Genomic DNA, 22,348 nt, shown 5'->3' with positions numbered 1-22,348 from the left:
TAGGCTCTGCTGGACAGGGGGGAGGCCCGTCCGTATTTGTTTAGAAGTCTTTTAGCAGTTAATAAACATGCGTTTCCTCCGTTCCCCCCTTCCTGTGGGGTTGCTATCAGGGCTTTGCTAAGTCTCTTTGATTTTGCCCATCCTCCTATCAGAACATGACATTGACTCCTCATTGAGCCACTTCAAAGCCTGGGAATGGCTCCTCTGGCCCCGCCCACCGGCCAGCTCCCCTTAAAGGCCAGGGACACCCCCTCTGGTCCCCTAAGCGCAGACGTCTGCACCTCTGGACTTATTGGATTGCTGACCTCCCGCCTGTCCCCCCTGTCCTCCTTCCTTCCTCCCTACCTCTGGATTTTAACTGCTTGCTCCCAACATATGAGCCCCGTCAGAAGGTGACTGGGCTAGTTAGACGGAAGGAACTTTTCTCAGGATCTCGGCTTCGTTCATCTACTACCGTTTGTAATCTGGAGCAGTGATGCAGTCCATCAGAGGTAAGGGATGAACCCTGATAGGCTGGTTTCAGTTGTACAGTTTCAGGCAGTTATATGGTACTGGGTATTGGTCATGGATAATGGGTATTTGTATTGTAAAAACAGAAGCTTGATGTCTGGTAGAGAAACCATTTACCTACAGAGAAACTGTTGATGATACCCGTGTTCTGGGTTTCAATGTCATTGTGACTCAGTGTCAGTGCGGATGTATCAGAAGCATAGGTCATTTCCGTGTTGATACTAAATGTCACAAATCTCTCTGTCCTGAACCGAAGACCTGAAGCCCAACTTCAACATCCCTCCTCCACCGTCCATGCCTGCCGGACCGGAGCACTTCCACCAGGGCACCATCAAGATGACCCTGGAGGATTCGGACCTCTGGAAGTCTTTCCATGAAATTGGCACAGAGATGATTATCACCAAGCCTGGCAGGTAAGACAGCAACCCGGCCACCCAACTCTATCTCAGATAAATCACCATTGCTAGTATTTACTACTCAGAGAATATGAATCAGAATTGGGTTTTTTATTAAATTGGCTCTGGACGTTGATGTCTAAAATAAATATGCAATATATTTAATGCAATATGATTTATACTTTAAGATAGTGCTGCAAAAAGATATTAGAAATTAAATTACACATCTTGACACTCTTGATATAGTTGTGTTCAACAGCATGGTGTTTTTTTTCTTTCAGGAGAATGTTCCCACACTGCAAAGTCAATCTTTTTGGGTTAGTCCCCTATGCAAAGTACATCTTGTTGGTGGACATGGTACCCGTGGATAACTTCAGGTATAAGGTAAGAACCAACCATAATGCTTTATTTTTTTTTTTCAATTTAACCTAGATAAGTGGGTATCATTTGTGGGGCATTTGATGTGACTGTGTCTAATTGAGTGAAGGAGAGAGACTCAAGCAATTGGTGTCTCTCAGTATTCGCAGTAAGCAGACTGTTCTCACCTCGACACCACAATGATCACACTCTCTCTGTCCCATGCCACATCAAAGGCCATTATCTCTTCCTGTTGTTCTAGCTCCTGCTGGGGTCCCACTGTTGTCCCCGACCCCCAACACACACACACACACACACACACACACCTCTCTAGGCATGCAGACAGGCAGAATTATTAAGAATATCATTAAGAACCAAACAACTTATCCACCTACCAAACATTCATCTGGGAGGCATACTGTGGTTAAGGTCACTCTGATCCCCCCAGCCCAAATCCTGACCTCTGCTTCTCTCTGTCCACCAGTGGAACAAGGACAAATGGGAGGTGGCTGGGAAGGCCGAGCCGCAGCCCCCCTGCCGGACCTACCTGCACCCGGACTCCCCAGCTCCAGGCAGCCACTGGATGAAGCAGTCCGTGTCCTTCCTCAAGCTCAAATTGACCAACAACACCCTGGACCAGCATGGCCATGTAAATAAATACCTGCTATACTTTACCTGATTACACATTTTTGTATTTATTTTGTATTTTCAGCTTTTGGAATTATTTGATGGAAAACCATGTGGGTGTGGTTTTATTTCAGTCCACTGAGGGTTCACTGTAGTGGCTTCGGAGATCATTACTTTGATATTAGAATTAGAATTGAAATTAGATTAGAGTAAATGGCTCTAACTGTGTGGTGTCATTACCGCTTCCTTCAGATCATCCTGCACTCCATGCATCGATATCACCCCCGCTTCCACATCGTCCAGGCGGATGACCTGTACAGTGTCCGCTGGAGCGTCTTCCAGACCTTCACTTTCCCAGAGACCTCCTTCACCTCAGTCACAGCTTACCAGAACACCAAGGTTAGTCCTGTAGGGTTATGTATTTAACCCTGGGTCAACTACATCAGATAATGAGACAATTTTGTGCTCTGTGTGCAGTATTGTAACCAGAAAATTATTGTTATATTACAGATTACAAAGCTGAAAATTGACCACAACCCTTTCGCTAAGGGTTTCAGGGATGAAGGCACCAACACAAAACGGTAAGGCACCAGTGGACTGCTATCATAAAATGCATGCGTTCTTCATCCTAAGCCTGACTTCGGCATTGACTGTGTACGAATAAACATTTGTTTACTTTTCTTAGACGTGCTAACAGAGGCCAGACTGACCCAGAGAGAATGGCGAAGAGAATGCACACCTTAAAAGTTGACCCCGAAAGCCCTGCAGGTATGGACGCGTCAATTCTACGATCAAGCTGATCTATCAGTCCAGTCCAGTCTATCTATGTATCCTTAGTGTCCACATGTCCACTGCTCATTACTCTTCTGTCTTGCTTTGCTTTGTGTGTAGACTTCCACCGCTCTCCCTACGAGGCGTACGATGGCGAGCCACCCAAGACGAAAGAGGTGGAGGGGGTGAAGGAGGAGCGCTACTCCCCGTGGCCAGTAGCTGACCGGGAGAATAGCCACAGCATGCGCACGTCTGAGTCCCCACTGGGACCCGAGGGCAGGGACATCTACAACACAGAGCAGCTTGTGCCTGGACAGACATCATACCCGCCATACAGGTATACACAACACTCACATCACTCTCATTAATAATGGAAAGCACTGGGAAGAGAGAGACTGAGACTGCGTATGTGTCTTTAGACAGCGTGCTCTGATGTGGTCTCCAGGTCACAGTCACGCCTGATAAGAAATGCCTGACTGTGATGATAAACAAGCACACAGAGAACTGAAAGAGAGAGAACAAAAGAGACTGTCGCTACATCCACTCTATTCCAGTTTCATTTGAATCCGAAGCACTTTTGCGGCTCTCAGCTACACTCCTCTAGCAGTTTCAAGTTCCTGAAAAGGAATTAGAATAATAAATAATCTTTGTCCACTTTGTCCCTCCTTCTCAGGTTCCATGAATATGGCAAGTCCCCATCTCCATCCAACTCCAGCATTGCCAGCAGTGGTGGCAGTTCAGGGAGGCCCAGCTTCGAGTTGTCCCGCGTCTCGGACGTCGCCACGGTTCCAGAAACCACGTCCGGGGTCATCGCCACCCACAAGCCCCCCGCCACCGAGATGGCCCCCCTGCCGACCTCCTGCCCCCCCCAGCCCGCTGTGGGTCACCAGGACTACACGGGCGTCCTCAACATGGCCATGGCTCAAGCGGTTAGCAAGCCGGCCGGCGTACTGGGCCACCACCACCACCACCTGTACGCCCCATACGGTGCCGAGCAGCACATTGGACAGTGGAGCGGCGTGGGCGCGGCGTCCAGTCAGTACCCGGCTCACCCGCCGCCACACCTGCCCACCGAGTACAGCGCGCAGGCCACCATGCACCACGGCTACCCCCACGGCAACGTGGCCGACTGGAGCCAGTACCCGCTCTTCTCGTACTCCTGCTGGTGAGTGCCTGCGGCCACAGCAGCGCTGACTGGGCGATCACCGGAAAAACAAGACTGTCGGCAGCTCAGGAGAGGAAGAGGACCGGGAAGCAGACTGCAACTCTTCTGCTTTGCTAGGAGGGTACAGTCACAGCCTCTCTCTCTCTGTGCTAAAAAAAGGACCTCAACTCCCTCGGCCCGCTCATGCATGCTGTTTTGCACTGAAAGACTGTAGAAGCTGTGAGGAGGCACACACTGCCAACTGAAAGAGGAGAAAAAGAGACTGTGTTTGTGTGTGAAAGAGGGAATGAGAGAGAGCGTGTGTGTGATAGACAGTGGGAGAGAAAGAGAGAGAGAATGTCCACTGGCAGAGAGGCCAAGAGCACCTTCTGTTTGAACACAGGCACAGAGATGGCCTACTTGTCATCACGGAGACACTGGAATGAAGTTAGCAGTAGTAAATATGACTTGCATTTGTCCTTTTTTCTTCACTCTGAAAGTTGGTATGGGGGATTATAACGTTTATAGAAGGATTTCAGTTTGTGTCTATTTATTTAGTGTTTGGTCTTAATGTCCTTTGCTGCTTAATATTATTTTTATAATATAGAAAAGGGAATAAAGCATTTGTGTGATGTAAATGGATGTACTAAAATTGCTATGTGATTTACAGATTTAAGTGTTTGTGTCATTAATTAAAGTGTAACACAATTGTAACGGGAGACCTCTGAAGTTCCTGTTGCCTCAAAACAATGAGGAATAAACAGAAGTACTGTTACGCTTTGAAACTTGTTGATATTATTAACACACACTGGCTTGTGGCCCCTTTCTCTTATTGAGTTAAATAGATTATCATTAACCAGCAGACTTCCAGGTAGGTATATTTCTATAATTCAAATAAAAGGTAAACACATTTCTATAGTATTTCTAGGACATCCCAGCCGAAACAGATTTCTTAGTAAGAATGGGCATTTATGGACTTTGCATGTTCTTACACCTACATTTTTAAAGGTGCTCTGCGCTATGTTAAGCGGTTTCTAAGCTAAAACATTTTTGTCACATACAGCAAACATCACCTCAACATCCACTAGCTGCCTGTACCCTGAATACACTGTAAAAAAAACTCGGCCTCTGTGGACAGCCCAGGCTCCAAAAACGGCAACAAAAACAACCTGGTCCAGCCCATAAAAACATAACAAACTGTTCCAGCCAATCACCAATGAGATGTGCATTTAGGAGAGTTTTAATTGCACGGGGGGGGGGGGGGGTAGCGAGCTAGCTCTCGGTTTTGTTTGAACATCAAAAGAAGTGACGTTACCCAACATCGCTGAGAGCACTTTCATATGGCACTTTCATTTTTGCATATGGTTGAAGTATAGCAGTTTCCTTACAACCTTTGCATGATTTTACCTCAAGTACCTGCATCAAGTATGTCTGAACTTGTTTCCTGAGTGGCTCTGAAAAAAAATGGCCTCCTTTGCATGGCATGAAAAGAAAAGGCAGGAACCTTGTGCCAGACTGTAGGGGAAATGGAATAGACACATCAGAACTGCGCTCAATTGATGAGTAATTAGGAGCCCTGTGTCAGTTCCCAAAGGAGACACAGTTCTCCTCTCCCAACCTGAGAGAACCATGAGCTAATCAAACATGTGGGCCAAACATAACTACATACATGAACACCAATACATTTCTAGAAAGGTCATTAGGATGCTAGTGGGATGAAGTTAAAATTGGTGTCATTTACAAATGTCATCAGATGTCAACAGATGTTAAAAACCAGTAGACCTTTCCGTCAACTGTGTGATGTGCAAAACGTATCTTAGGCTTTCAAAGACAGCAGCAAAAAGAAGCATTCTGCTCCAAACTCCATCCCTCATCATGTATATCCAGACTCCTACAGACTGTGCCATTATGCATTTGTTTGTTTGTTTGTCATTCCTCTTTTGTTGTAATAAAGACCACGCCACCTTTACCTTCTGTGCTCTAAAGACTCATTGGCACTGTAGACATTGGCTGTGGGGGGTATAACTCACAAAACAAAGCACGAAACGGCCATTGGGGTCTGTGTGAAAGAACCTTAAGTGCCATGAAAATGGTGAGGGCTGGGGGTGGGGTCTGGGCTTTTCACAAGTCCAAACGCAGAGCAGCTCTGATTGCCCACTTGGCAGGGATGTCAGTTGCTAATGACAGCCGTAAAAGAGTCGGGAGGTTGAGGAAGGCTGGCGGTGGTGGTAGTGTGTGTGTGTGTGTGTTTGTGTGTGGGTGGGGGGGGGGTGCATTCAAGATCTACAACAACAAATAATTTGAAGACCTCTTCAGACAACCACAATGAGAGGAAAACAAAGTGTATCCCCAGGGAATATGTTGATAGAGACCTCTTCCACGTGTACGTTTTGTACTCAGGTTCATTACAAGGTATGATTAATGTTGCATTTCATTATATGCATAGCGTCCAACTTGGCAAAGGTGTAGGTTAGAAATGTTGCTATCCATCAAGGCTGTCTTTGCAAGTCAGGGGTACATTGCCGAGGACAATTTAGGGAAGGCCACAAGATCAGAGGACAGCCATGTTCCTCCCTAACACATCCTGTCCTGTGTTTGTCTCATGTGTTGTTGAGTAGTGAGCGTGGTCAAGAAACTCCCACAATACAAAAGGCTCCTGTAGGTCACGTGTAAATATGACCCACTTACTGGACAGGAAAAACGCAATGCAGTGGGGATACCCATTGTTTCACCAAATATATACCATTTCATTTGGCCACAGTGTGGTCTTAATGGAACCGTACTGTCCTCAGGTAGCTTCAGATTTGAGGTGAAAGGGTTGACACAGTGGACATGGAAATGGAGAAATGTGTTCAGTGAGGTTCCAGAGAGAAATGTGTTTCAGTGAGGTTCCAGAGAGAAATGTGTTTCAGAGAGAAATGTGTTTCAGTGGGGTTCCAGAGAGAAATGTGTTTCAGTGATGTTCCAGAGAGAAATGTGTTTCAGAGAGAAATGTGTTTCAGTGGGGTTCCAGAGAGAAATGTGTTTCAGTGATGTTCCAGAGAGAAATGTGTTTCAGAGAGAAATGTGTTTCAGTGAGAAATGTGTTTCGGTAAGGTTCCAGAGAGAAATGTGTTTCAGTGAGGTTCCAGAGAGAAATGTGTTTCAGAGAAACATTTTTCAGTGGGGTTCCAGAGAGAAATGTGTTTCAGTGATGTTCCAGAGAGAAATGTGTTTCAGTGGGGTTCCAGTGAGCCTCAGCCTCAAGCCTCTGAGTGGAGACTCTTGGCTTTCTTATTCCCAGGGCTGATAAGGATCGGGGGGAGGATCCTTTAGGCTTATCTAATCTCAGGCAAACAGTGTAAAAGTCGGTCATGATAACAACATCAAGACAATCGTCTGGTCTGAACTTGTAACCTATGGCTGAGTTCAAAGACAGGGCAGAGTCTGTTTTCTTGACAGTGCTGCCAGAAGTTGACAGTAAGAACATTCTAGAAAGTCCTGAGTTATCAAAGAGCCTCAGAGCCAAATCAACGTCATACAAGAAGCACGCTAGTGTCCACTCCTTATCATCACACAATCAGGGCACTCATGACCTGGAGTCGTCATGATATCAGCTGATGGAGCTGAAGGGATCATGGCAGTGAGTGGATATGTACACCCACTGCATGGGGAGCCCCTGGAATAATCTAATTCATTAACTGTTATTCCAGAGCATTCCTTGTTTGCAGACTGAATTCTCACCATCTGCATTCAGTGGATTCAGTCAGATAAGAACTCAAGGATGCATGAATACTATGCAGCTATTTACCAAAGGCAAATTCAGCTCAACTCAAACTAGGGCCGAAGGTCGAATGAGCTAAACAAGCAAAAAAAAAAAAAAAAAAGAAAAAGAAAATTTCGTCAACAACCCAGATGGTGAGAGGAAGCTGAGGTGTTAGGGTCTCGCCCCTCCCTCCCCGCTCTGGTCTTTAGGGCAGATGACATGTGTCATGTGGTCAGCAGGGGGCTTTTAAAGTACAGAACAGACTCCCCAGGTTACTCTCAACTTTCTCTTCTCACCTCTCCTCTAATGACACACAGACTCTGCCCCAATACACACACACACACACACACATATCAGAGGAGAAAAGGTGTATAAGTTTAGGGTTATGTCAACAAATTTATGTGTGAAAAAGCATCTCAGAAAGTATATTATAAATAGAAGGGGGAAAAACAAGATCAAGCTCAAAAGAGAGTGCAACTTCTTTAACAACTCCCAAGACAGCCATGGATTAGGATCCACTCAGCATAAAGCTTCCAGCAGGCCAGGGGCTTTCAAAGCCCCGTTGGGCAATATTAAAGTCCAATTGCCCCCAGTAATGGAGGCAAAAAGGTTCAGAGCATGAATGGGTGATTTAACTCAATGTGTCCCCAGGTGGCACCTAACGTCAAAATGAATAGTCTTTGTTGTGCAGAGGGAGAGGACAGGACTGAGCGTGCTCAGTAGTCTACTGTACCATAGCACCTTTAAGTCTTTCACTTTAACTTCAGTGTCTGTGATGAGAGACCGTTAACACACTTGATTTGGGTGGCCAACATCAAAATCTTATGCTACTGCCACATATAGTCCCATGACTATTGCTAATATCAGACTTCACATTCAGACTTCACATATTGTTAAAGTCAAGTCAAAGTCTGCTTTATTGTCAATTTCTTCTTTGTATGTCTTGGCATGTGAAAAAATTGACAATAAAGCAGACTTTGACTTGACTTTGACATTTTTCATTCGTTACCAATTAATTTTGGGATATTCTAAAAAGAATATTAGTTAGAATCTATTTCTAAATGTAAAACTTCATAGCACAATGTTGGCCAATTCAGTGTTACAATGTATTTGTAAGCCTAGAGGCATTTTCCCCCAAGAAAACATAATGTTAACTTGCTAGCCAGCACTAAATGAAGCAACTGGAAAACATTCTTCCTACCAAAAAATTTGCTAAATGTGTCCATTTAGTTGTCTTTCTGTCCACCATGAATCATAGTGGCACACCCATCAAGCCTCTTCAAATGGTTATTCAAGATTTTGAATACTAGCCCCTGACTTATTGTATTGTGGATCAAATACTTTGTTTTCTTTCTTACATGCTTAATAGCAGATTTGTAGTATTTTAATTATACTGCACACAATTTCATGTGAGGGAAACATTCTGACACACACACTTTTGCAATCACACACACAAACAGCTATGAAAAGAAAGAAAGAAACAATACCACAGCTGATTGGAGGTTATAAATCATTACATTGATAACTTTTGGTTTTGGGAACAGGAACTAGTAAAGTCATAAATCCTCTTCACATAACATAACAGACTGCAGTAACACTGAGCAAGCAGCCGATGTAGAAATGTGAGCGTATCTGAGTGGCAACGACACATTCTCATATAGCTAAAATCTCTATGTGTTAGTGGGGAGGAGAACTAGGGATAAAGGGACATCACCACTGGCCAGGCAAGCCTCTGGAAGGGACATTGTTACACCAAACAATGTCTCTCTGAATGACTATTCCTGACCCAATAAAAGTGATCGCTGGTGTCAAAGTCAGTTTTTAGCTCCACTAGGATTTCTGGTGCATATAGACTAGTAGTATTATCTTCCGGCCACTCAATCAGTCTCCTTACATAAAGCCCTTGCCAGCTGCTAAATGCATTCGTACCATGTAAATATTCTACATATACATATGATATGTAATATATGTGATCTATTAGCTTGGATTACATAAAGATAAACCCAGTACAGGTGTTTAATTCACATTATACAGCTCTTTAAATGTCAGTCTATTGACAGTGAACATCAATGTGTCTTAACAAAGACATAAACACAGATGGCAAAGAACATGAGTGAGCTGGCTGTTGATTTTTGCATGGCAATGATGAACTTCAGTGTAATTGCACTTTGTCACATAAAGCATAGATGGTCAACATGTGTCCATCTTCTTTTCCATCTAAAGGGTTGAAGTGAAGAATGAGGCACATTACAGGAATTAAGCTCCAGTGATGCATGTGCAGGGAAGGAGATTAAACAAGGCACAATGGAGCAAAAAAAAAACAACAAAACAAAAACAAAACAAAAAAACATAAATGTCCTAATCTGCTTGTTTATGTATGTTATTTTAAAGTGTGTAAATATGTGCCCATTTTATTGAAGCAGTAGCCCATAATTAATTGCAACAGTGAACAGAAAGCACCTTAAATTAAAAAATGATGTGCAGAGTATGTTTTCCAACTGAAGTTCTCTCTAGTGATGCCAACTCCCTCTAGTGACCAAATTGGTACATGGCATTGTATTGTAAGATTAGCAAAGTGCTCTCCCAATACACAACTTCTCAGAAAACTTCTTCAGCAAAAAGCAACTGAACAAAAACACAAAAATGACTAAAAACAACTTAAATAACTGACCATTACACACCTACATCAAACCACATCACACATGACCACCACGGTTCTGTCACCCTTTCAGGTCAATACTCTGATTCACTAATCTTTGTGGCATCCTCACTACATTCTTTGGCAAAGACATCTTTTACATGCAACCACTTCAAAACTTCACAGCTCTAATGAATTCAGAAACATGGAAAACAAACACATGTAAGTAACATTAACAACACATAAGTAAGATTATTAAACACATGTAAGTAACTTATATCAGTGCTTCTCAACACGAGGGCAACCAGATAATTTCTGGGGGTTGCCAGATTGTGTGAAAAAATAACATTATACATGAAGCCATCACTTTTCACCCATTAAGTCTAATTTCCATTGCATTCCAAACAGTGTTGCTGCTCACACTAGGCAGTTTAGCCTTAGCTAAGCATCAGTAAACTGTATAGTCCACTGTAAAGTCCATCTAAATTTTGAACCACTTAAAAATTTGCTCTAATAAATTCAGAAACATAGAAAACAGACACATCTGTAAGTACCTTATATCAGTGGGTACCAGAGGGTTGCGAATTTCTGAGGGTTGCCAGATTGTGTGAAAAAATACACCTACCAGATTATTCTTGAGGTGAGGGGAAGTTTGAGAAGCACTGCTTATATGACAACGCACACACCTATGAGAAATCATGAGTTTGAGAAGCAGTGGCTTATATGACGACGCACAAACCTATGAGAAATCATGAGTTTTTTATGACGACGCACACACCTATGAGAAATCATGAGTTTGAGAAGCACTGCCTTATATGACAGCACACAAACCTATGAGAAATCATGAGTTTGAGAAGAACTGCCTTATATGACAACGCACAAACCTATGAGAAATCATGAGTTTTTTATGACGACGCACACACCTATGAGAAATCATGAGTTTGAGAAGCACTGCCTTATATGACAGCGCACAAACCTATGAGAAATCATGAGTTTGAGAAGCACTGCCTTATATGACAGCACACAAACCTATGAGAAATCATGAGTTTGAGAAGAACTGCCTTATATGACAACGCACAAACCTATGAGAAATCATGAGTTTTTTATGACGACGCACACACCTATGAGAAATCATGAGTTTGAGAAGCACTGCCTTATATGACAGCGCACAAACCTATGAGAAATCATGAGTTTGAGAAGCACTGCCTTATATGACAATGCACAAACCTATGAGAAATCATGAGTTTGAGAAGAACTGCCTTATATGATGACGCACACACCTATGAGAAATCATGAGCTTGAGAAGCACTGCCTTATATGACAACGCACAAACCTATGAGACATCACACGTTTTTTTTCATTGAAGGCCCTACCACTTAGCTTACTCTACTGCATGTTTATACACTGCTTTTTCATCTTATTAAAAGTGAAAAGACCAGGCTGCCTAATGAATACACACCAGTATTGGAGATGGTCAACAACGATGACCGTCACAATCAGAAGCCTTGAAGTAATAAAGCCAAAATCATAATCACGTGCAGTTATTGCCAGCGTACGCTTGCAATCTTGGATAACATTAGTCACAGTTTTAGCTGCCTTAATAAAGCCACTGATTAAAAAAATGAAGAAAACCCCTCGTCTGGTCTTTGGTGAACCTGTATTGACCACGATGTCCATGAAGGAAATAGTTTCTTTACAACAGCAGGAAAGTGGTGATCATTTCTTGTGTGTTTCCCCCACAATACATATGTGTCCCCTAGCAATAAAGTTTGCATTCTTTCACTGTAGTTTTGACTTTGCAACGGAGTGCAAAACTATTGTGAGGGGACGCAAACGTATGGCAAGGCAATGCAAAACGTATTACAAAGGAACGCAAAACCATTGCGAAGGAACACAAAAGTATCTTAAAAAAACAAAACATTCCCACCATTTCCCTTCGGGGGCTCCGTAAGTTCAGAGTGGAATCAGCGGCAGATGTGTGGGGGCGACACAGAGATGGACAAAAGAGCAACATGGAGCGCAGTGTGGGAACGAAGCAGACGTGACCAACCCTGAATGCAGCCGCATGGTTAAAAAAACTCTGAGCACAGTCGAAAAAGAAATCAAAAGGAGGATCACACTAGAAGGGCTGCAGAATAAAGAGCTGAAGAGCACCCAGTGTATTGCAGCAGTGAGAGGCGGGAGGCTGAGCGTTTCTTTCATGCGAAACTCTGTCGATGTGTACAACTGTGATGCGTACCAGTGTGAGAACTGCGATTATGATGTGATGCATCTGTAAAATCTCATTCACAAGTCAAGTGTCAGACAAAGGCCCAAACTGAAGTGATTAAAATGTCATTTTTGCTGAAGAAAATGTTGAAGCTGCAGTCTTTTCCGCTGTAGTCTTCTGGTGCGAAGATGGGAGCTTGGCGAAATGCTCTGCACCATCCATTTCCATCACGTCACATCACAACAACCACTGACCTCCCCGATTAGCACACCACGTCACAACATGGGCCACCCACCGCTCATGACCACCAGCCGCTCGTTATGGGGGCGGGGCAGTGTGCGTGTGTGGACACAGGGGAGGTGTTGGAGGTCAGTCCTCGCTGGAGTTGTCCGAGTCGTCCCAGTCCACCTCCACCCAGGAAGCCTTGGCGTGCTGCTCCCAGCTGCGGGCCTGGCTGAGGACAGAGTAGGGCAGCAGAGCCACGCAGGCCGACAGGCCGGACACGCGGTCCTCCAGAGGCGTGCCGCTCTTCCAGCAGTCCAGCTGGGGGTCGTACACGTGCACGTACTTCATGCGACTGCCCTTATTGTGCGAGCGCCCGCCCAGGATGTAGATGCGGCCATCGAGCACGGCCAGGCCCGGCTCGCCATGCCCCGCGGGCACCGGACACACCACTGACCAGGAGTCGGAGCGCGGGGTGTAGCACGCCACCTACAGGTAGAGACCGGACACAACAAAATTAAAGAGACATTAAAATGAACCTACTTTCGCATTTACGGATGATACAATGCTCCATGCTACCATGGTGATTGTCACACAAGAACTCATGTTATGAGGACACACACACACACACACACTGCTGTGTAACTTTATTTTGGATTAGTTCAATACCTTTTGAATGTGTTTCAGTGAAACAATCCTTCCTAACAATAGAAAATAAAATAGAAACTGTCTGTACCTGGTGGCTAATTTATGCCTCTCTTTAGCCTCAGACATCTTTGTGTGAGAAACATCTAGGAATACACAGAAACTCTTCAACCATCATCTGTGATATTAACTATACACACATGCACTAATATCAAAACATTCACCACTATTAAACAGATGCAAATACATTGCTTCAAAAAGACTGTCATAGGTAGGATTAGACACTATACACATATGCACTATTTCCCAACGAATTATGTTATAAGCGGACGACAACAAACCTTGAAGACATCCCTCCTGTAGCCACAGCCGTCGTTGCTGCCCCCGATGACGTACAGCCGCCCGTCGAGGGCTGCCATCCCGTGCCAGGCTCTCTCCACAGGGCCCTCTGCACATGCCACCCAGTGGTTGGCACTTGGGTCGTAACAGTAAGTCTCCTTCAGGTAGACCGAACCCCTGCGCCCGCAGGCGATGTAAATCTTCCCATCAAGCACTGCTCCGGCATGGGCATACACCTATAGGGGCCACGATATACTCAGCAATTTAAGGAACTTTTTACAGAACAAATATAGCAGCACTCTGCTGCATAAATGTGCAGTATTGTATGATATTCACAATGTCAAAAGTTTTCATTCTGGAAATTATGGTTTAGGTTTTTTTTTGTTTATACACAACATTCATGAACTTGTCCACAGCCTCAAATATTCCCCACCATAAAAAGTCCCCACCCAGTGAATAATAGTGTTCAAAGGCATAAGCTGTTATAAGCCATCATTTGCTTGTCTATGTTGCATGTGTTGGTCTAAAGGTATTGGTTGTGTGTGTTGGACAGTGGTTCTCAAAGTGTGGGGCGGGCCTCATTAGTGGGGAATTGAGACATGACAGGTGGGGTGCAATGAACAGGAGGAAATAAATTTTTTGTGCCTATCTTTATAAAGCCTTTCTTTGACAAGGAAGATCATAGATTCAAAACAAAATAGCCACACACAAACATAGAAGTCATAAACAGACCGAAATATAAATTAACATCTGATCCGAGACGGGAAATGTAACGTGGTACCAAAATGCAAAAAACATATTTTAATGTTACCATTTTGCCGGGTTAATGGGGTCAGGTGGGCCTTGAAAATACCCCACCTCCAAAGTGGGGAATGACAGAAACAGTTTGAGAACCACTAAGGAAACAGTGTTCAAAAGGATAAGCTGTTACGAGCCATCTTTTCCCTGTCTCTGCTTTGTGCGTCTGTCTCAGTGCATTTGCTCTGTCCACTTCCCTGTCTGCCGTACCTCGCGTTTCAGCGGCGTCACATGCTCCCATGTGTTGTGGTGCGGGTCGTAGCGCTCCACGCAGTCCAACTCGTTGCTATAGTCGCGACCCCCAATGGCGTAGATGTAGCCGTCCAGGACGCAGACACAGTGGTCGGCGTGCTGCTGCTGCAGAGGCTCGATGGTGCACCAGTTGTTGTGCCGCGGATCGTATCTACAGTCGCAGAGAAGGGGCGGCAGGGTTTTTAATTAAACATCAATTTTTAATTTTTTTAATTAAACAACAATTTAATGAATTTCCAAAGACTTTGCAGGCTCAGTTTTCCAGTTCTCTCTAAGGACCCAACACAACATAGGTTGAAACACCGACAAAGGTTAATTACAGTCACATCACAGACAATTTCTTATAGTGATTTATATAACTATCGGGTTTTACAGAAGCTAATAGACAATAACTAAAGAGAGTGAGCATTTCTCAATTGTTACAGTGATGGTAGACTGTGTGACTATCTCTTGCCCTTTCCTGGCCCTCAAGGATTTCAGGGACCCGTGGGAACACTGTTTAAACCTCAACACACTGAGAGGTCTTTTTAAGCTGGGCTCCATGGTGTAAAAGAACCCGTTGAAACTGCCCTGGTGCACTGTGCTCCAGCCTGTATTCAAACATTACAGACATCCATCATGTAACGTCAGCCCATATAGTCACATCACAAATAGCAGTACCTTGATCATATTCAATATCTTAATCAGCATTTACTAAATGATGGAAAAAAATCCCTGTGATGGCAGATTGACATCAAAACTTCAACACACCAGTTCAGCTTTAAGTGAGATATTTACAGAACACAGACACAGTTTGGCTGGACCTCTGTCAACAACAGAATAATCAAATGAACATGAAGCCAATTACATTAGCATTGCATCATTTCAGCTAGCATTTCTAACTGTGAAACCAAATCCCTATGCTCAAAGCCAAGGGTACAGCACAACATTGTGCTGTTAACACTCAAGAGACTCTGCTACATACTTTACTTTGTAACTACTACTATAGTTAACACTTAACACTTACATCTAATCTCATGCACTCAGAGCCATGCATGTGCACTAACAATTGTGGCCACTCTGAGTGCTATACATGAAGTGCTTGTCGTACACACACATGCTCAATGTTCTGGCCTTCCGAGGCACTAGAGTGATTTCCATCGGTGTTAAATTGAGTGTAAATCACCCTCCGTTCCGCTGACTAACACAATTTAGCTAGACTTTGGTCTGGCTGCGTCTGTGTTTGGAGAGTATTGCTGCTTTACGACTGAGTCAATTACTCTAGACGCAATGATAGCGATGCCAAATGAGCCCTAGGTTTCCCCAGTACCATTATCAAATGCCAATACTTTATGATAGTATAAGTATAAAGTATAAGTATATATACTCTTTTGATCCCGTGAGGGAAATTTGGTCTCTGCATTTATCCCAATCTGTGAATTAGTGAAACACACTCAGCACACAGTGAACACACAGTGAGGTGAAGCACACACTAATCACGATGCAATGAGCTGCCTGCTACAGCGGCACTCGAGGAGCAGTGAGGGGTTAGGTGCCTTGCTCAAGGGCACTTCAGCCGTTCCTACTGGTTGGGGTTCCAACCGGCAACCCTCCGGTTACAAGTCCTATTTTCCTACGATACAATTCCCTAACCAGTAGGCCACGGCTGCCCCTGTGAGAGATGATCAAGGAAGAAAATAGGTTTCGGTCCACAACAGGCAAAGACTTTGGGCATTGTACACTGACCAGAGGAGAAGAGGAGCGGCAAACTAAATAAGCTGGTATCCCTGAGGGACTATGCCATTGCACACAACAACTGTGCCATTGATCGGAGTGCTTTTTCTGGTGACAGCTGTTCATTCTGAGGCAGAAATGTAATTTTAAGCAGCCATGGAGCCTCTGGGCTCTGGACTGTTCAACACATCAATAAAAACATCAAAGTCTTTTACTGTCATATGCTGTATGCGACTTTACAGAACAGTATACATTTTAATTTAGCCATTGGCATATCATTTTTATAAGGTTTGTAAGTATAGCATATATATTTCTATATCCTAGGATGCAGTGTGGATTGGGCATGGTGGATTGGTGGTTGGATAGTCGAGAAATAAATATAAACAGTTATAATCAATTATAAAGATGAAAACGATCCATTACTATAAGAAGAAAGAAATAAGTAATTGTTTGCTCTCTGGATAGACATTTTTTTTGTTTCGACTAGCAGACAAATCAGGTTTACCAAGGAGTACCAAGAATTGACTGCTGAAAAACACCACGCCCATAAGCAGTTATTATTCCCAATGATCATGAGGGCTGATAGCACATTTGCCATGACAGAAGCGCCGACATGAGTGTGCCCAGACTTTCTGTCACACCCATGATTTATCATTTATCATTTATAAACAATGCAATCAAACAGTTGCTAAATTATTTGTAGATTCATGCAATGCAATCTCCAAATTCAAAGAAGTACACTGCTACTGTAAAGCTTAAGATGGCTAACCTTAGAACAATATTAATAATGTTCTCTGTGCAGCATTGAACCTGGGTCTAGAATGCAGGACAATTTAGCCCAAATAAATGAGGGTGTGGGCAGTCTCACCTCCAGCAGCGCGTCTCGGCACGGAAGCCGCTGGTGTTCCTGTCGCCGCCCACCAGGTAGATGAAGTTGTTGAGCACGGCGATGCCCATGTTGGACATGCGCGGTGCCCGCTCGGCGGGCAGGCTGCGCCACTCCGACCAGCTCGGGTGGTAGACCTGGAAGCGCTCCTCGTTGTCGTCGAGCGCGCCCGAGGAGAACATGCCGCCGAAGGCCAGCAGGCAGTGGAAGGTGGAGCGCGGCTGCGTGAGCGGGCTCTGCATCACCGGCTGCCACAGCTCCTGGCTGTGGTAGTGCAGGGCGGCCGACACGGCCTCGCGCAGCGGGCGCGCCTCGTGCAGCCGCCCGAACAGCCGCTGCAGCACGGCACGCTCCATCAGGCAGAAGCGCACCGCCTCCAACATCCGCATCGGGTCCTGAACATGCCCACAGGCACACAAGAGAAGACACAACAAACATGTCAAAAATCAAATACTCAATGGAACAAGGAGATTGGCTCACTGATCAAGAAACACAACCGTATCCCCAGTCTGGTTAATATGATCTAAAAGTGCATGGAAACAACTGACCACAGACTGGGGCAAAGGTGGAGATCTCCATCTTCAGAAAGTTAAAGTCCTACCATGTATTGGTTCTACTTGTGCACTTAACACTGGTGATCTGATCATCTGAAGAGGGAGATTCCAGTCTTCCAGCGAAAAAGCGTAACACCAGTAGGATTTGGGAAATCGTAACTCTCGCCAAAATGCAACCTACTGTAGGGTCTTTTTCTGAATGTACCTGAGTCAAACTTGAAAACCTTTCTTTTTAGTAAACATTCCCAAATAGACCCTAGGTTGCATTTTGGCGAGAGTTACGCTTTAAGCATCGGAAGCTAGTTCTCTAAAAATGGAATCCTAAACAAACTCCTACTTTTTGAAATCAGTCGGGTCCGTTTCAATTAGACTACAACTGTCATGATCTTTAACATCTTTCCCACTGCTTACTGAATATGACGGTATCACTAATAAGGGCTAAAATCAGAAAAAGTGATGGCAGACTGTGTGACTATCTCTTGCCCTTTCCTGGCCCTCAAGGATTTCAGGGACCCGTGGGAAGGCTGTTCAAACTTCAACACACTGAGAGGTCTTTTTAAGCTGGGCTCCATGGTGTAAAAGAACCCGTTGAAACTGCCCTGGTGCACTGTGCTCCAGCCTGTATTCAAACATTACAGACATCTATCATGTAACGTCAGCCCATATATAGTCACATCACAAATATCCGTACCTTGATCATATTCAATATCTTGATCAGCATTTACTAAATGATAAAAAAAAAAATCACTGTGATGGCAGATTTGACATCAAAACTTCAACACACTAGTTCAGCTTTAAGTGTTTGTGAGACAAGTGACAGTTCTTCTATAAGTATAAGTATATATAGTCTTTTGATCCCGTGAGGGAAATTTGGTCTCTGCATTTATCCCAATCCGTGAATTAGTGAAACACACACAGCACACAGTGTACACACAGTGAGGTGAAGCACACACTAATCCCGGTGCAGTGAGCTGCCTGCATCAACAGCGGCGCTCGGGGAGCAGTGAGGGGTTAGGTGCCTTGCTCAAGGGCACTTCAGCCGTGCCTACTATTCGGGGTTCGAACCGGCAACCCTCCGGTTACAAGTCCGAAGTGCTAACCAGTAGGCCACGGCTGCCCTTCTCTATGTAAGTGAATGAGTATCGCTTATGCTAAGATGAGGTTAGGTGTCGTCAGAGAATTGATTGGTTGAGAATGATGCATGTAACCCAAGCTAAAGCTAGTTAGCCGTTACATTTTGTCAATGGGAAAACTGCTAAGACTGCTATCTCCGCTTATCTCCTGCTGACGAGCTGTACTAGCAGCTAGAATAAATATGTGATAGGACTTATTATTTTCTGAAGCAGGACTTTGGAATGGGGCCATTGCATGGGGGCAGTGCTGGGGTGGTGCTCTCTCACCTGCAGGCACACCTGGTCCTTCTCCACCTGCTCGGGGGTGTAGTGGTAGTGCAGCGCAGCCTCGTACACCTCATTCTCCGACTCCACCTCCAGGTTGTCGCTGCTCAGGACGCTGAACACCTTGTCCGGGGGCAGCTGCCGGTAGACCGGCAGGCGTGACAGGCTGCGGATGTTCTTCAGCAGATAGCCGTCCACCTTGGCGGCCAGCTGGTCCAGGCCATAGACGTCGGCCAGCTTCTCCACTTCCAGCAGGTTGTCGTCATCCAGCCAGGAGAAGAGGAATTCACAGCAGAAGCCAATCACCTCCTGAACCTGAATGTACACAAATTTATAAAAGAAGAAAAGACACTCCAATACTCCACAACTCAAACAAGCTAGTCCACTATTGACATACTGTAGATCTATAACACAATAATACAAATGTAATTTATGGGATTCTTGAAGATGGCACTGTTTTGCGCTATACAAATAACAAGTATACAAATGACTTTGTTATTATATAAGTCATAATTTAAGGGGTTATTGTCTTTGAGCACAACTAACTTTTTGAAAAGTCATCTATTGAAACATGGCAATAAAGCCTTTACGTTTCAATTTTTCCCACATACAGCATCTGATTTTGTCATAAGTCTTAAAAATGCCCACACTCCTCCAAGAGCACTATAGCCATAATTGAGCATTCCATGCTCCATCCTACACTCATTGTTCACACATGAAGCGCCATTTTCCACACTATACAAAGCGGCGTACCTGCAATAGGGTGGCAGCTGATAGCACTTCCTGCACATTGTCCAGGTCTAACTCCAGCTCAGAGGTATAGATAAAGTCCAGTAGTTTGGTCATAGCCACGTAAGTCACACCATGTACTGAAACCTCGGTCTGCTGCATCTCTCTCAACCCCCCTGCAAACATCCCCCTGCAAAAACACAACACACAAAAAATGGGAAATGAAAGTCATGACATTTGTTCAGATCACAGATGCTTGCCCCACAGCCATTAATATAGCATAACATGCTAGAGTGTTATAGTGCTTCACACAGTTCTAGTGTATAAAAAAACATTTCTGTAAGGGTTCAGTTCAAGCTGCTCATGACGTAATATAACTGATGTCAATGTAATTCTATAACATGCTTTAAAAACCCAAAAAATCTCTATTGTGTGTTGCCAGTAAGTAATGTGTAAAACATGTGGGATGACTACGTCTACAACATGGCTGGTCACTTAATTAATTTACTCCGGTGTGTAAACGACATTCTCTATCTGGAAAGTACTGACCACTTTGCTCTACAGCTAATTCCAGCCCTTCTAATAAATAATAAAATAAAACTGAAAGCAAATGAGCATTACAACATACTCTGATCTCACAAGTTTTCACTTTCTAATCCAAAATCCCCCTAAAGCAGAAATGATAGGTGACATCGGCCCAGTAGTGGTGCAGGGATCAAAGTCTCAACCATGCTGTCTCAAACCTGAAATAATCACAGGACGCTGCCAGGAGGATGCGATGGGCCTGAATAGGCTTGCCCTCCACGAGGAGCACTACATCGAACAAGATGCCACCATGCCTCAACGCCAGTAGACCATCCAGCAGGCCCTGGGAATGCCTGCTGCTATGGTACTTCTGCCGCACGCAAGACAGAGATGGACTGACCGTCGCTGACATCCCCATCTGCCTCATCTTGCCATCCTCAGCCATGTCTGAAACCTGACCACTCCAGTTCACATTATCGCAAGTCCTCACTCATGCAGTGTTTCTGTGTGAGAGAGAGACAGAGGAACCTGATTAACCTGATTTGGTGACAGCAATCAGGTTTTTTTTCTTTTCTTTTTTATATGGAGTTAAGGTTCCCAGTGATTAATAGAAAGGTTGTTTAATTTTCACCAAATAAGACAATGATGTTACAATGTTGAATCAAACACTTGACCAGACTAAGTATTTCACTTGCCATATCCCTATTAACATGTTAGCATTACCATATCAGGACTGAAAAACGACACTACAAATCTAGGCTATAGCATATAGGCCTAGTTACAGAGTGCAGATCTTTAAAAAAAAATAATGAAAAACATGGAGCAAATCAGAATTGCTCCATGCTACTCAAAACAGAGGGCCTCTTCATGGCAACGTCTAATTATCACGGCAATGGCACGTAGGTTTGCTTACTAAGCTAGCTACTTTGAGTTTACAGTGAATATGTAGTTAAGATCAGACGTGTAAGCTATTGCAAAGAACATAATTGCAATCTCACGATAATAGCATTAGGCCTGCCAAATCTTACAAAGCACTAAACAGACATGGTCCGACCGACCGAGCAGACCTATTTTTGTCTGCGCCGGCTGCTGTTGTTGTTGGTGCAATGTTTAAGTTCATGACAGCTGCCTGTAGTGAAAAGATAAATATTCTGCACTGCTGCACATTTGGGTTTATCTGAACATTCGTAAAAATAACTAGGTCCTCTAAAACCTACATGACAAACTGTCACGTTAGAGTTGCACGGGCCTGACATGGACGAAGTGACAGATAGTGGTCGTGGTGTTATTATAGGCAGCAAACAAACATCATCAGCTAACATTAGCTGTTATGCTAAATCACTTGTTAGCAAGTAGCTCTCTATTGACGCTACCTACTTTAAAATTATGTGTTTTTTTCCCCATTGAAAGAGATAAATACGTACTGTTGCAGTCTCCGTCCCTGCGCAGTAAATCGGGTAAATGTCAATGACCAACTCGCCAAAGCGAATCTTAAATCCTAACGAGCCTCTGCGCAGCTAAAATTACTGTCAAGAGTCAATTCACTTTCACTAGCTTACTGGCCCTGGCTACACTGTTTACATGACTGCCTGTGTAGCTGAACCTCTTGCCTGCCTGCTGAGATCACCTCCGTTTGAAAACTGCCATTTCCGGGATTTTGTACACAAGTATCTGAAACTGTTCTACAATTCCGCCGTCATCGGAGGTGAAAAGTCACATGCCTAAATATAGTAGCCCATAATTTATTTGTCACAACAACCTGTTCATAACCAAAATACAATGTTTTTGTATAATAGACCTACTGATACAATCAAGGATTCAAAACAGATCAAATGTGAAAGGCAGTTCTGTATCTTGTTGTTTCTTTGACAGATGCATGGATGGTGCCAACA

The 22,348-nt window shown here is 44.1% G+C and overlaps 2 protein-coding genes across 4 annotated transcripts; one reads left to right on the top strand and one right to left on the bottom strand.

The window, feature by feature from the left end:
• The first annotated feature begins 475 nt into the window (after positions 1 to 475).
• tbx16 (T-box transcription factor 16) lies at positions 476 to 3,829 on the top strand. The gene is made up of 9 exons (XM_076270429.1): positions 476 to 491; positions 767 to 923; positions 1,187 to 1,289; positions 1,747 to 1,911; positions 2,142 to 2,288; positions 2,400 to 2,470; positions 2,575 to 2,657; positions 2,781 to 2,997; positions 3,334 to 3,829. Exons 1-9 carry the CDS (start codon positions 476 to 478, stop codon positions 3,827 to 3,829), a joined length of 1,455 nt encoding a protein of 484 aa, XP_076126544.1.
• Positions 3,830 to 9,547: 5,718 nt separating this feature from the next.
• On the bottom strand, positions 9,548 to 22,092 carry klhl22 (kelch-like family member 22). 3 transcript variants are annotated; one of them, XM_076269570.1, is made up of 9 exons: positions 21,881 to 22,092; positions 20,675 to 20,959; positions 19,956 to 20,121; positions 19,206 to 19,517; positions 17,234 to 17,646; positions 14,611 to 14,803; positions 13,605 to 13,838; positions 13,355 to 13,409; positions 13,031 to 13,107 (listed from the first exon to the last, which is right to left on the bottom strand). In XM_076269570.1, the coding sequence occupies exons 2-8, from the start codon at positions 20,899 to 20,901 to the stop codon at positions 13,362 to 13,364; spliced, it is 1,593 nt and encodes a 530-aa protein (XP_076125685.1). In that variant the 5' UTR covers positions 20,902 to 20,959; positions 21,881 to 22,092; the 3' UTR covers positions 13,031 to 13,107; positions 13,355 to 13,361. The 3 variants fall into 3 exon arrangements, with proteins under 3 accessions (XP_076125683.1, XP_076125685.1, XP_076125684.1); XM_076269568.1 differs by lacking the exon at positions 13,355 to 13,409 and having other exon boundaries at positions 9,548 to 13,107; positions 21,881 to 22,091; XM_076269569.1 differs by lacking the exon at positions 13,031 to 13,107 and having other exon boundaries at positions 13,117 to 13,409.
• Between the last annotated feature and the right edge of the window lie 256 nt (positions 22,093 to 22,348).

Source organism: Alosa pseudoharengus, unplaced genomic scaffold, assembly GCF_046254945.1.
Source record: "Alosa pseudoharengus isolate Yale_2024_CS ecotype anadromous, Long Island Sound unplaced genomic scaffold, YU_APseudo_1.1 YU_APseudo_1.1_scf_6, whole genome shotgun sequence".
Classification (NCBI taxonomy): domain Eukaryota; kingdom Metazoa; phylum Chordata; class Actinopteri; order Clupeiformes; family Clupeidae; genus Alosa; species Alosa pseudoharengus.
Note: the sequence above shows the minus strand (reverse complement) of the source record. Positions and strands in the feature narration are given on the sequence as shown.

Coding starts and splice junctions, on each gene's coding strand:
- klhl22 (XM_076269568.1), bottom strand. CDS start 20,901: ATGGCTGAGGATGGCAAGATGAGGCAGATGGGGATGTCAGCGACGGTC. Junction 17,647..19,205: donor AGGACCAGGTGTGCCTGCAG/GTGAGAGAGCAC, acceptor GGGCATGTTCAG/GACCCGATGCGGATGTTGGA. Junction 13,108..13,604: donor ACAGGAGGGATGTCTTCAAG/GTTTGTTGTCGT, acceptor CTCTACCTGTAG/GTGGCGTGCTACACCCCGCG.
- tbx16 (XM_076270429.1), top strand. Junction 2,658..2,780: donor TGACCCCGAAAGCCCTGCAG/GTATGGACGCGT, acceptor CTTTGTGTGTAG/ACTTCCACCGCTCTCCCTAC. Junction 2,998..3,333: donor ACATCATACCCGCCATACAG/GTATACACAACA, acceptor CCTCCTTCTCAG/GTTCCATGAATATGGCAAGT.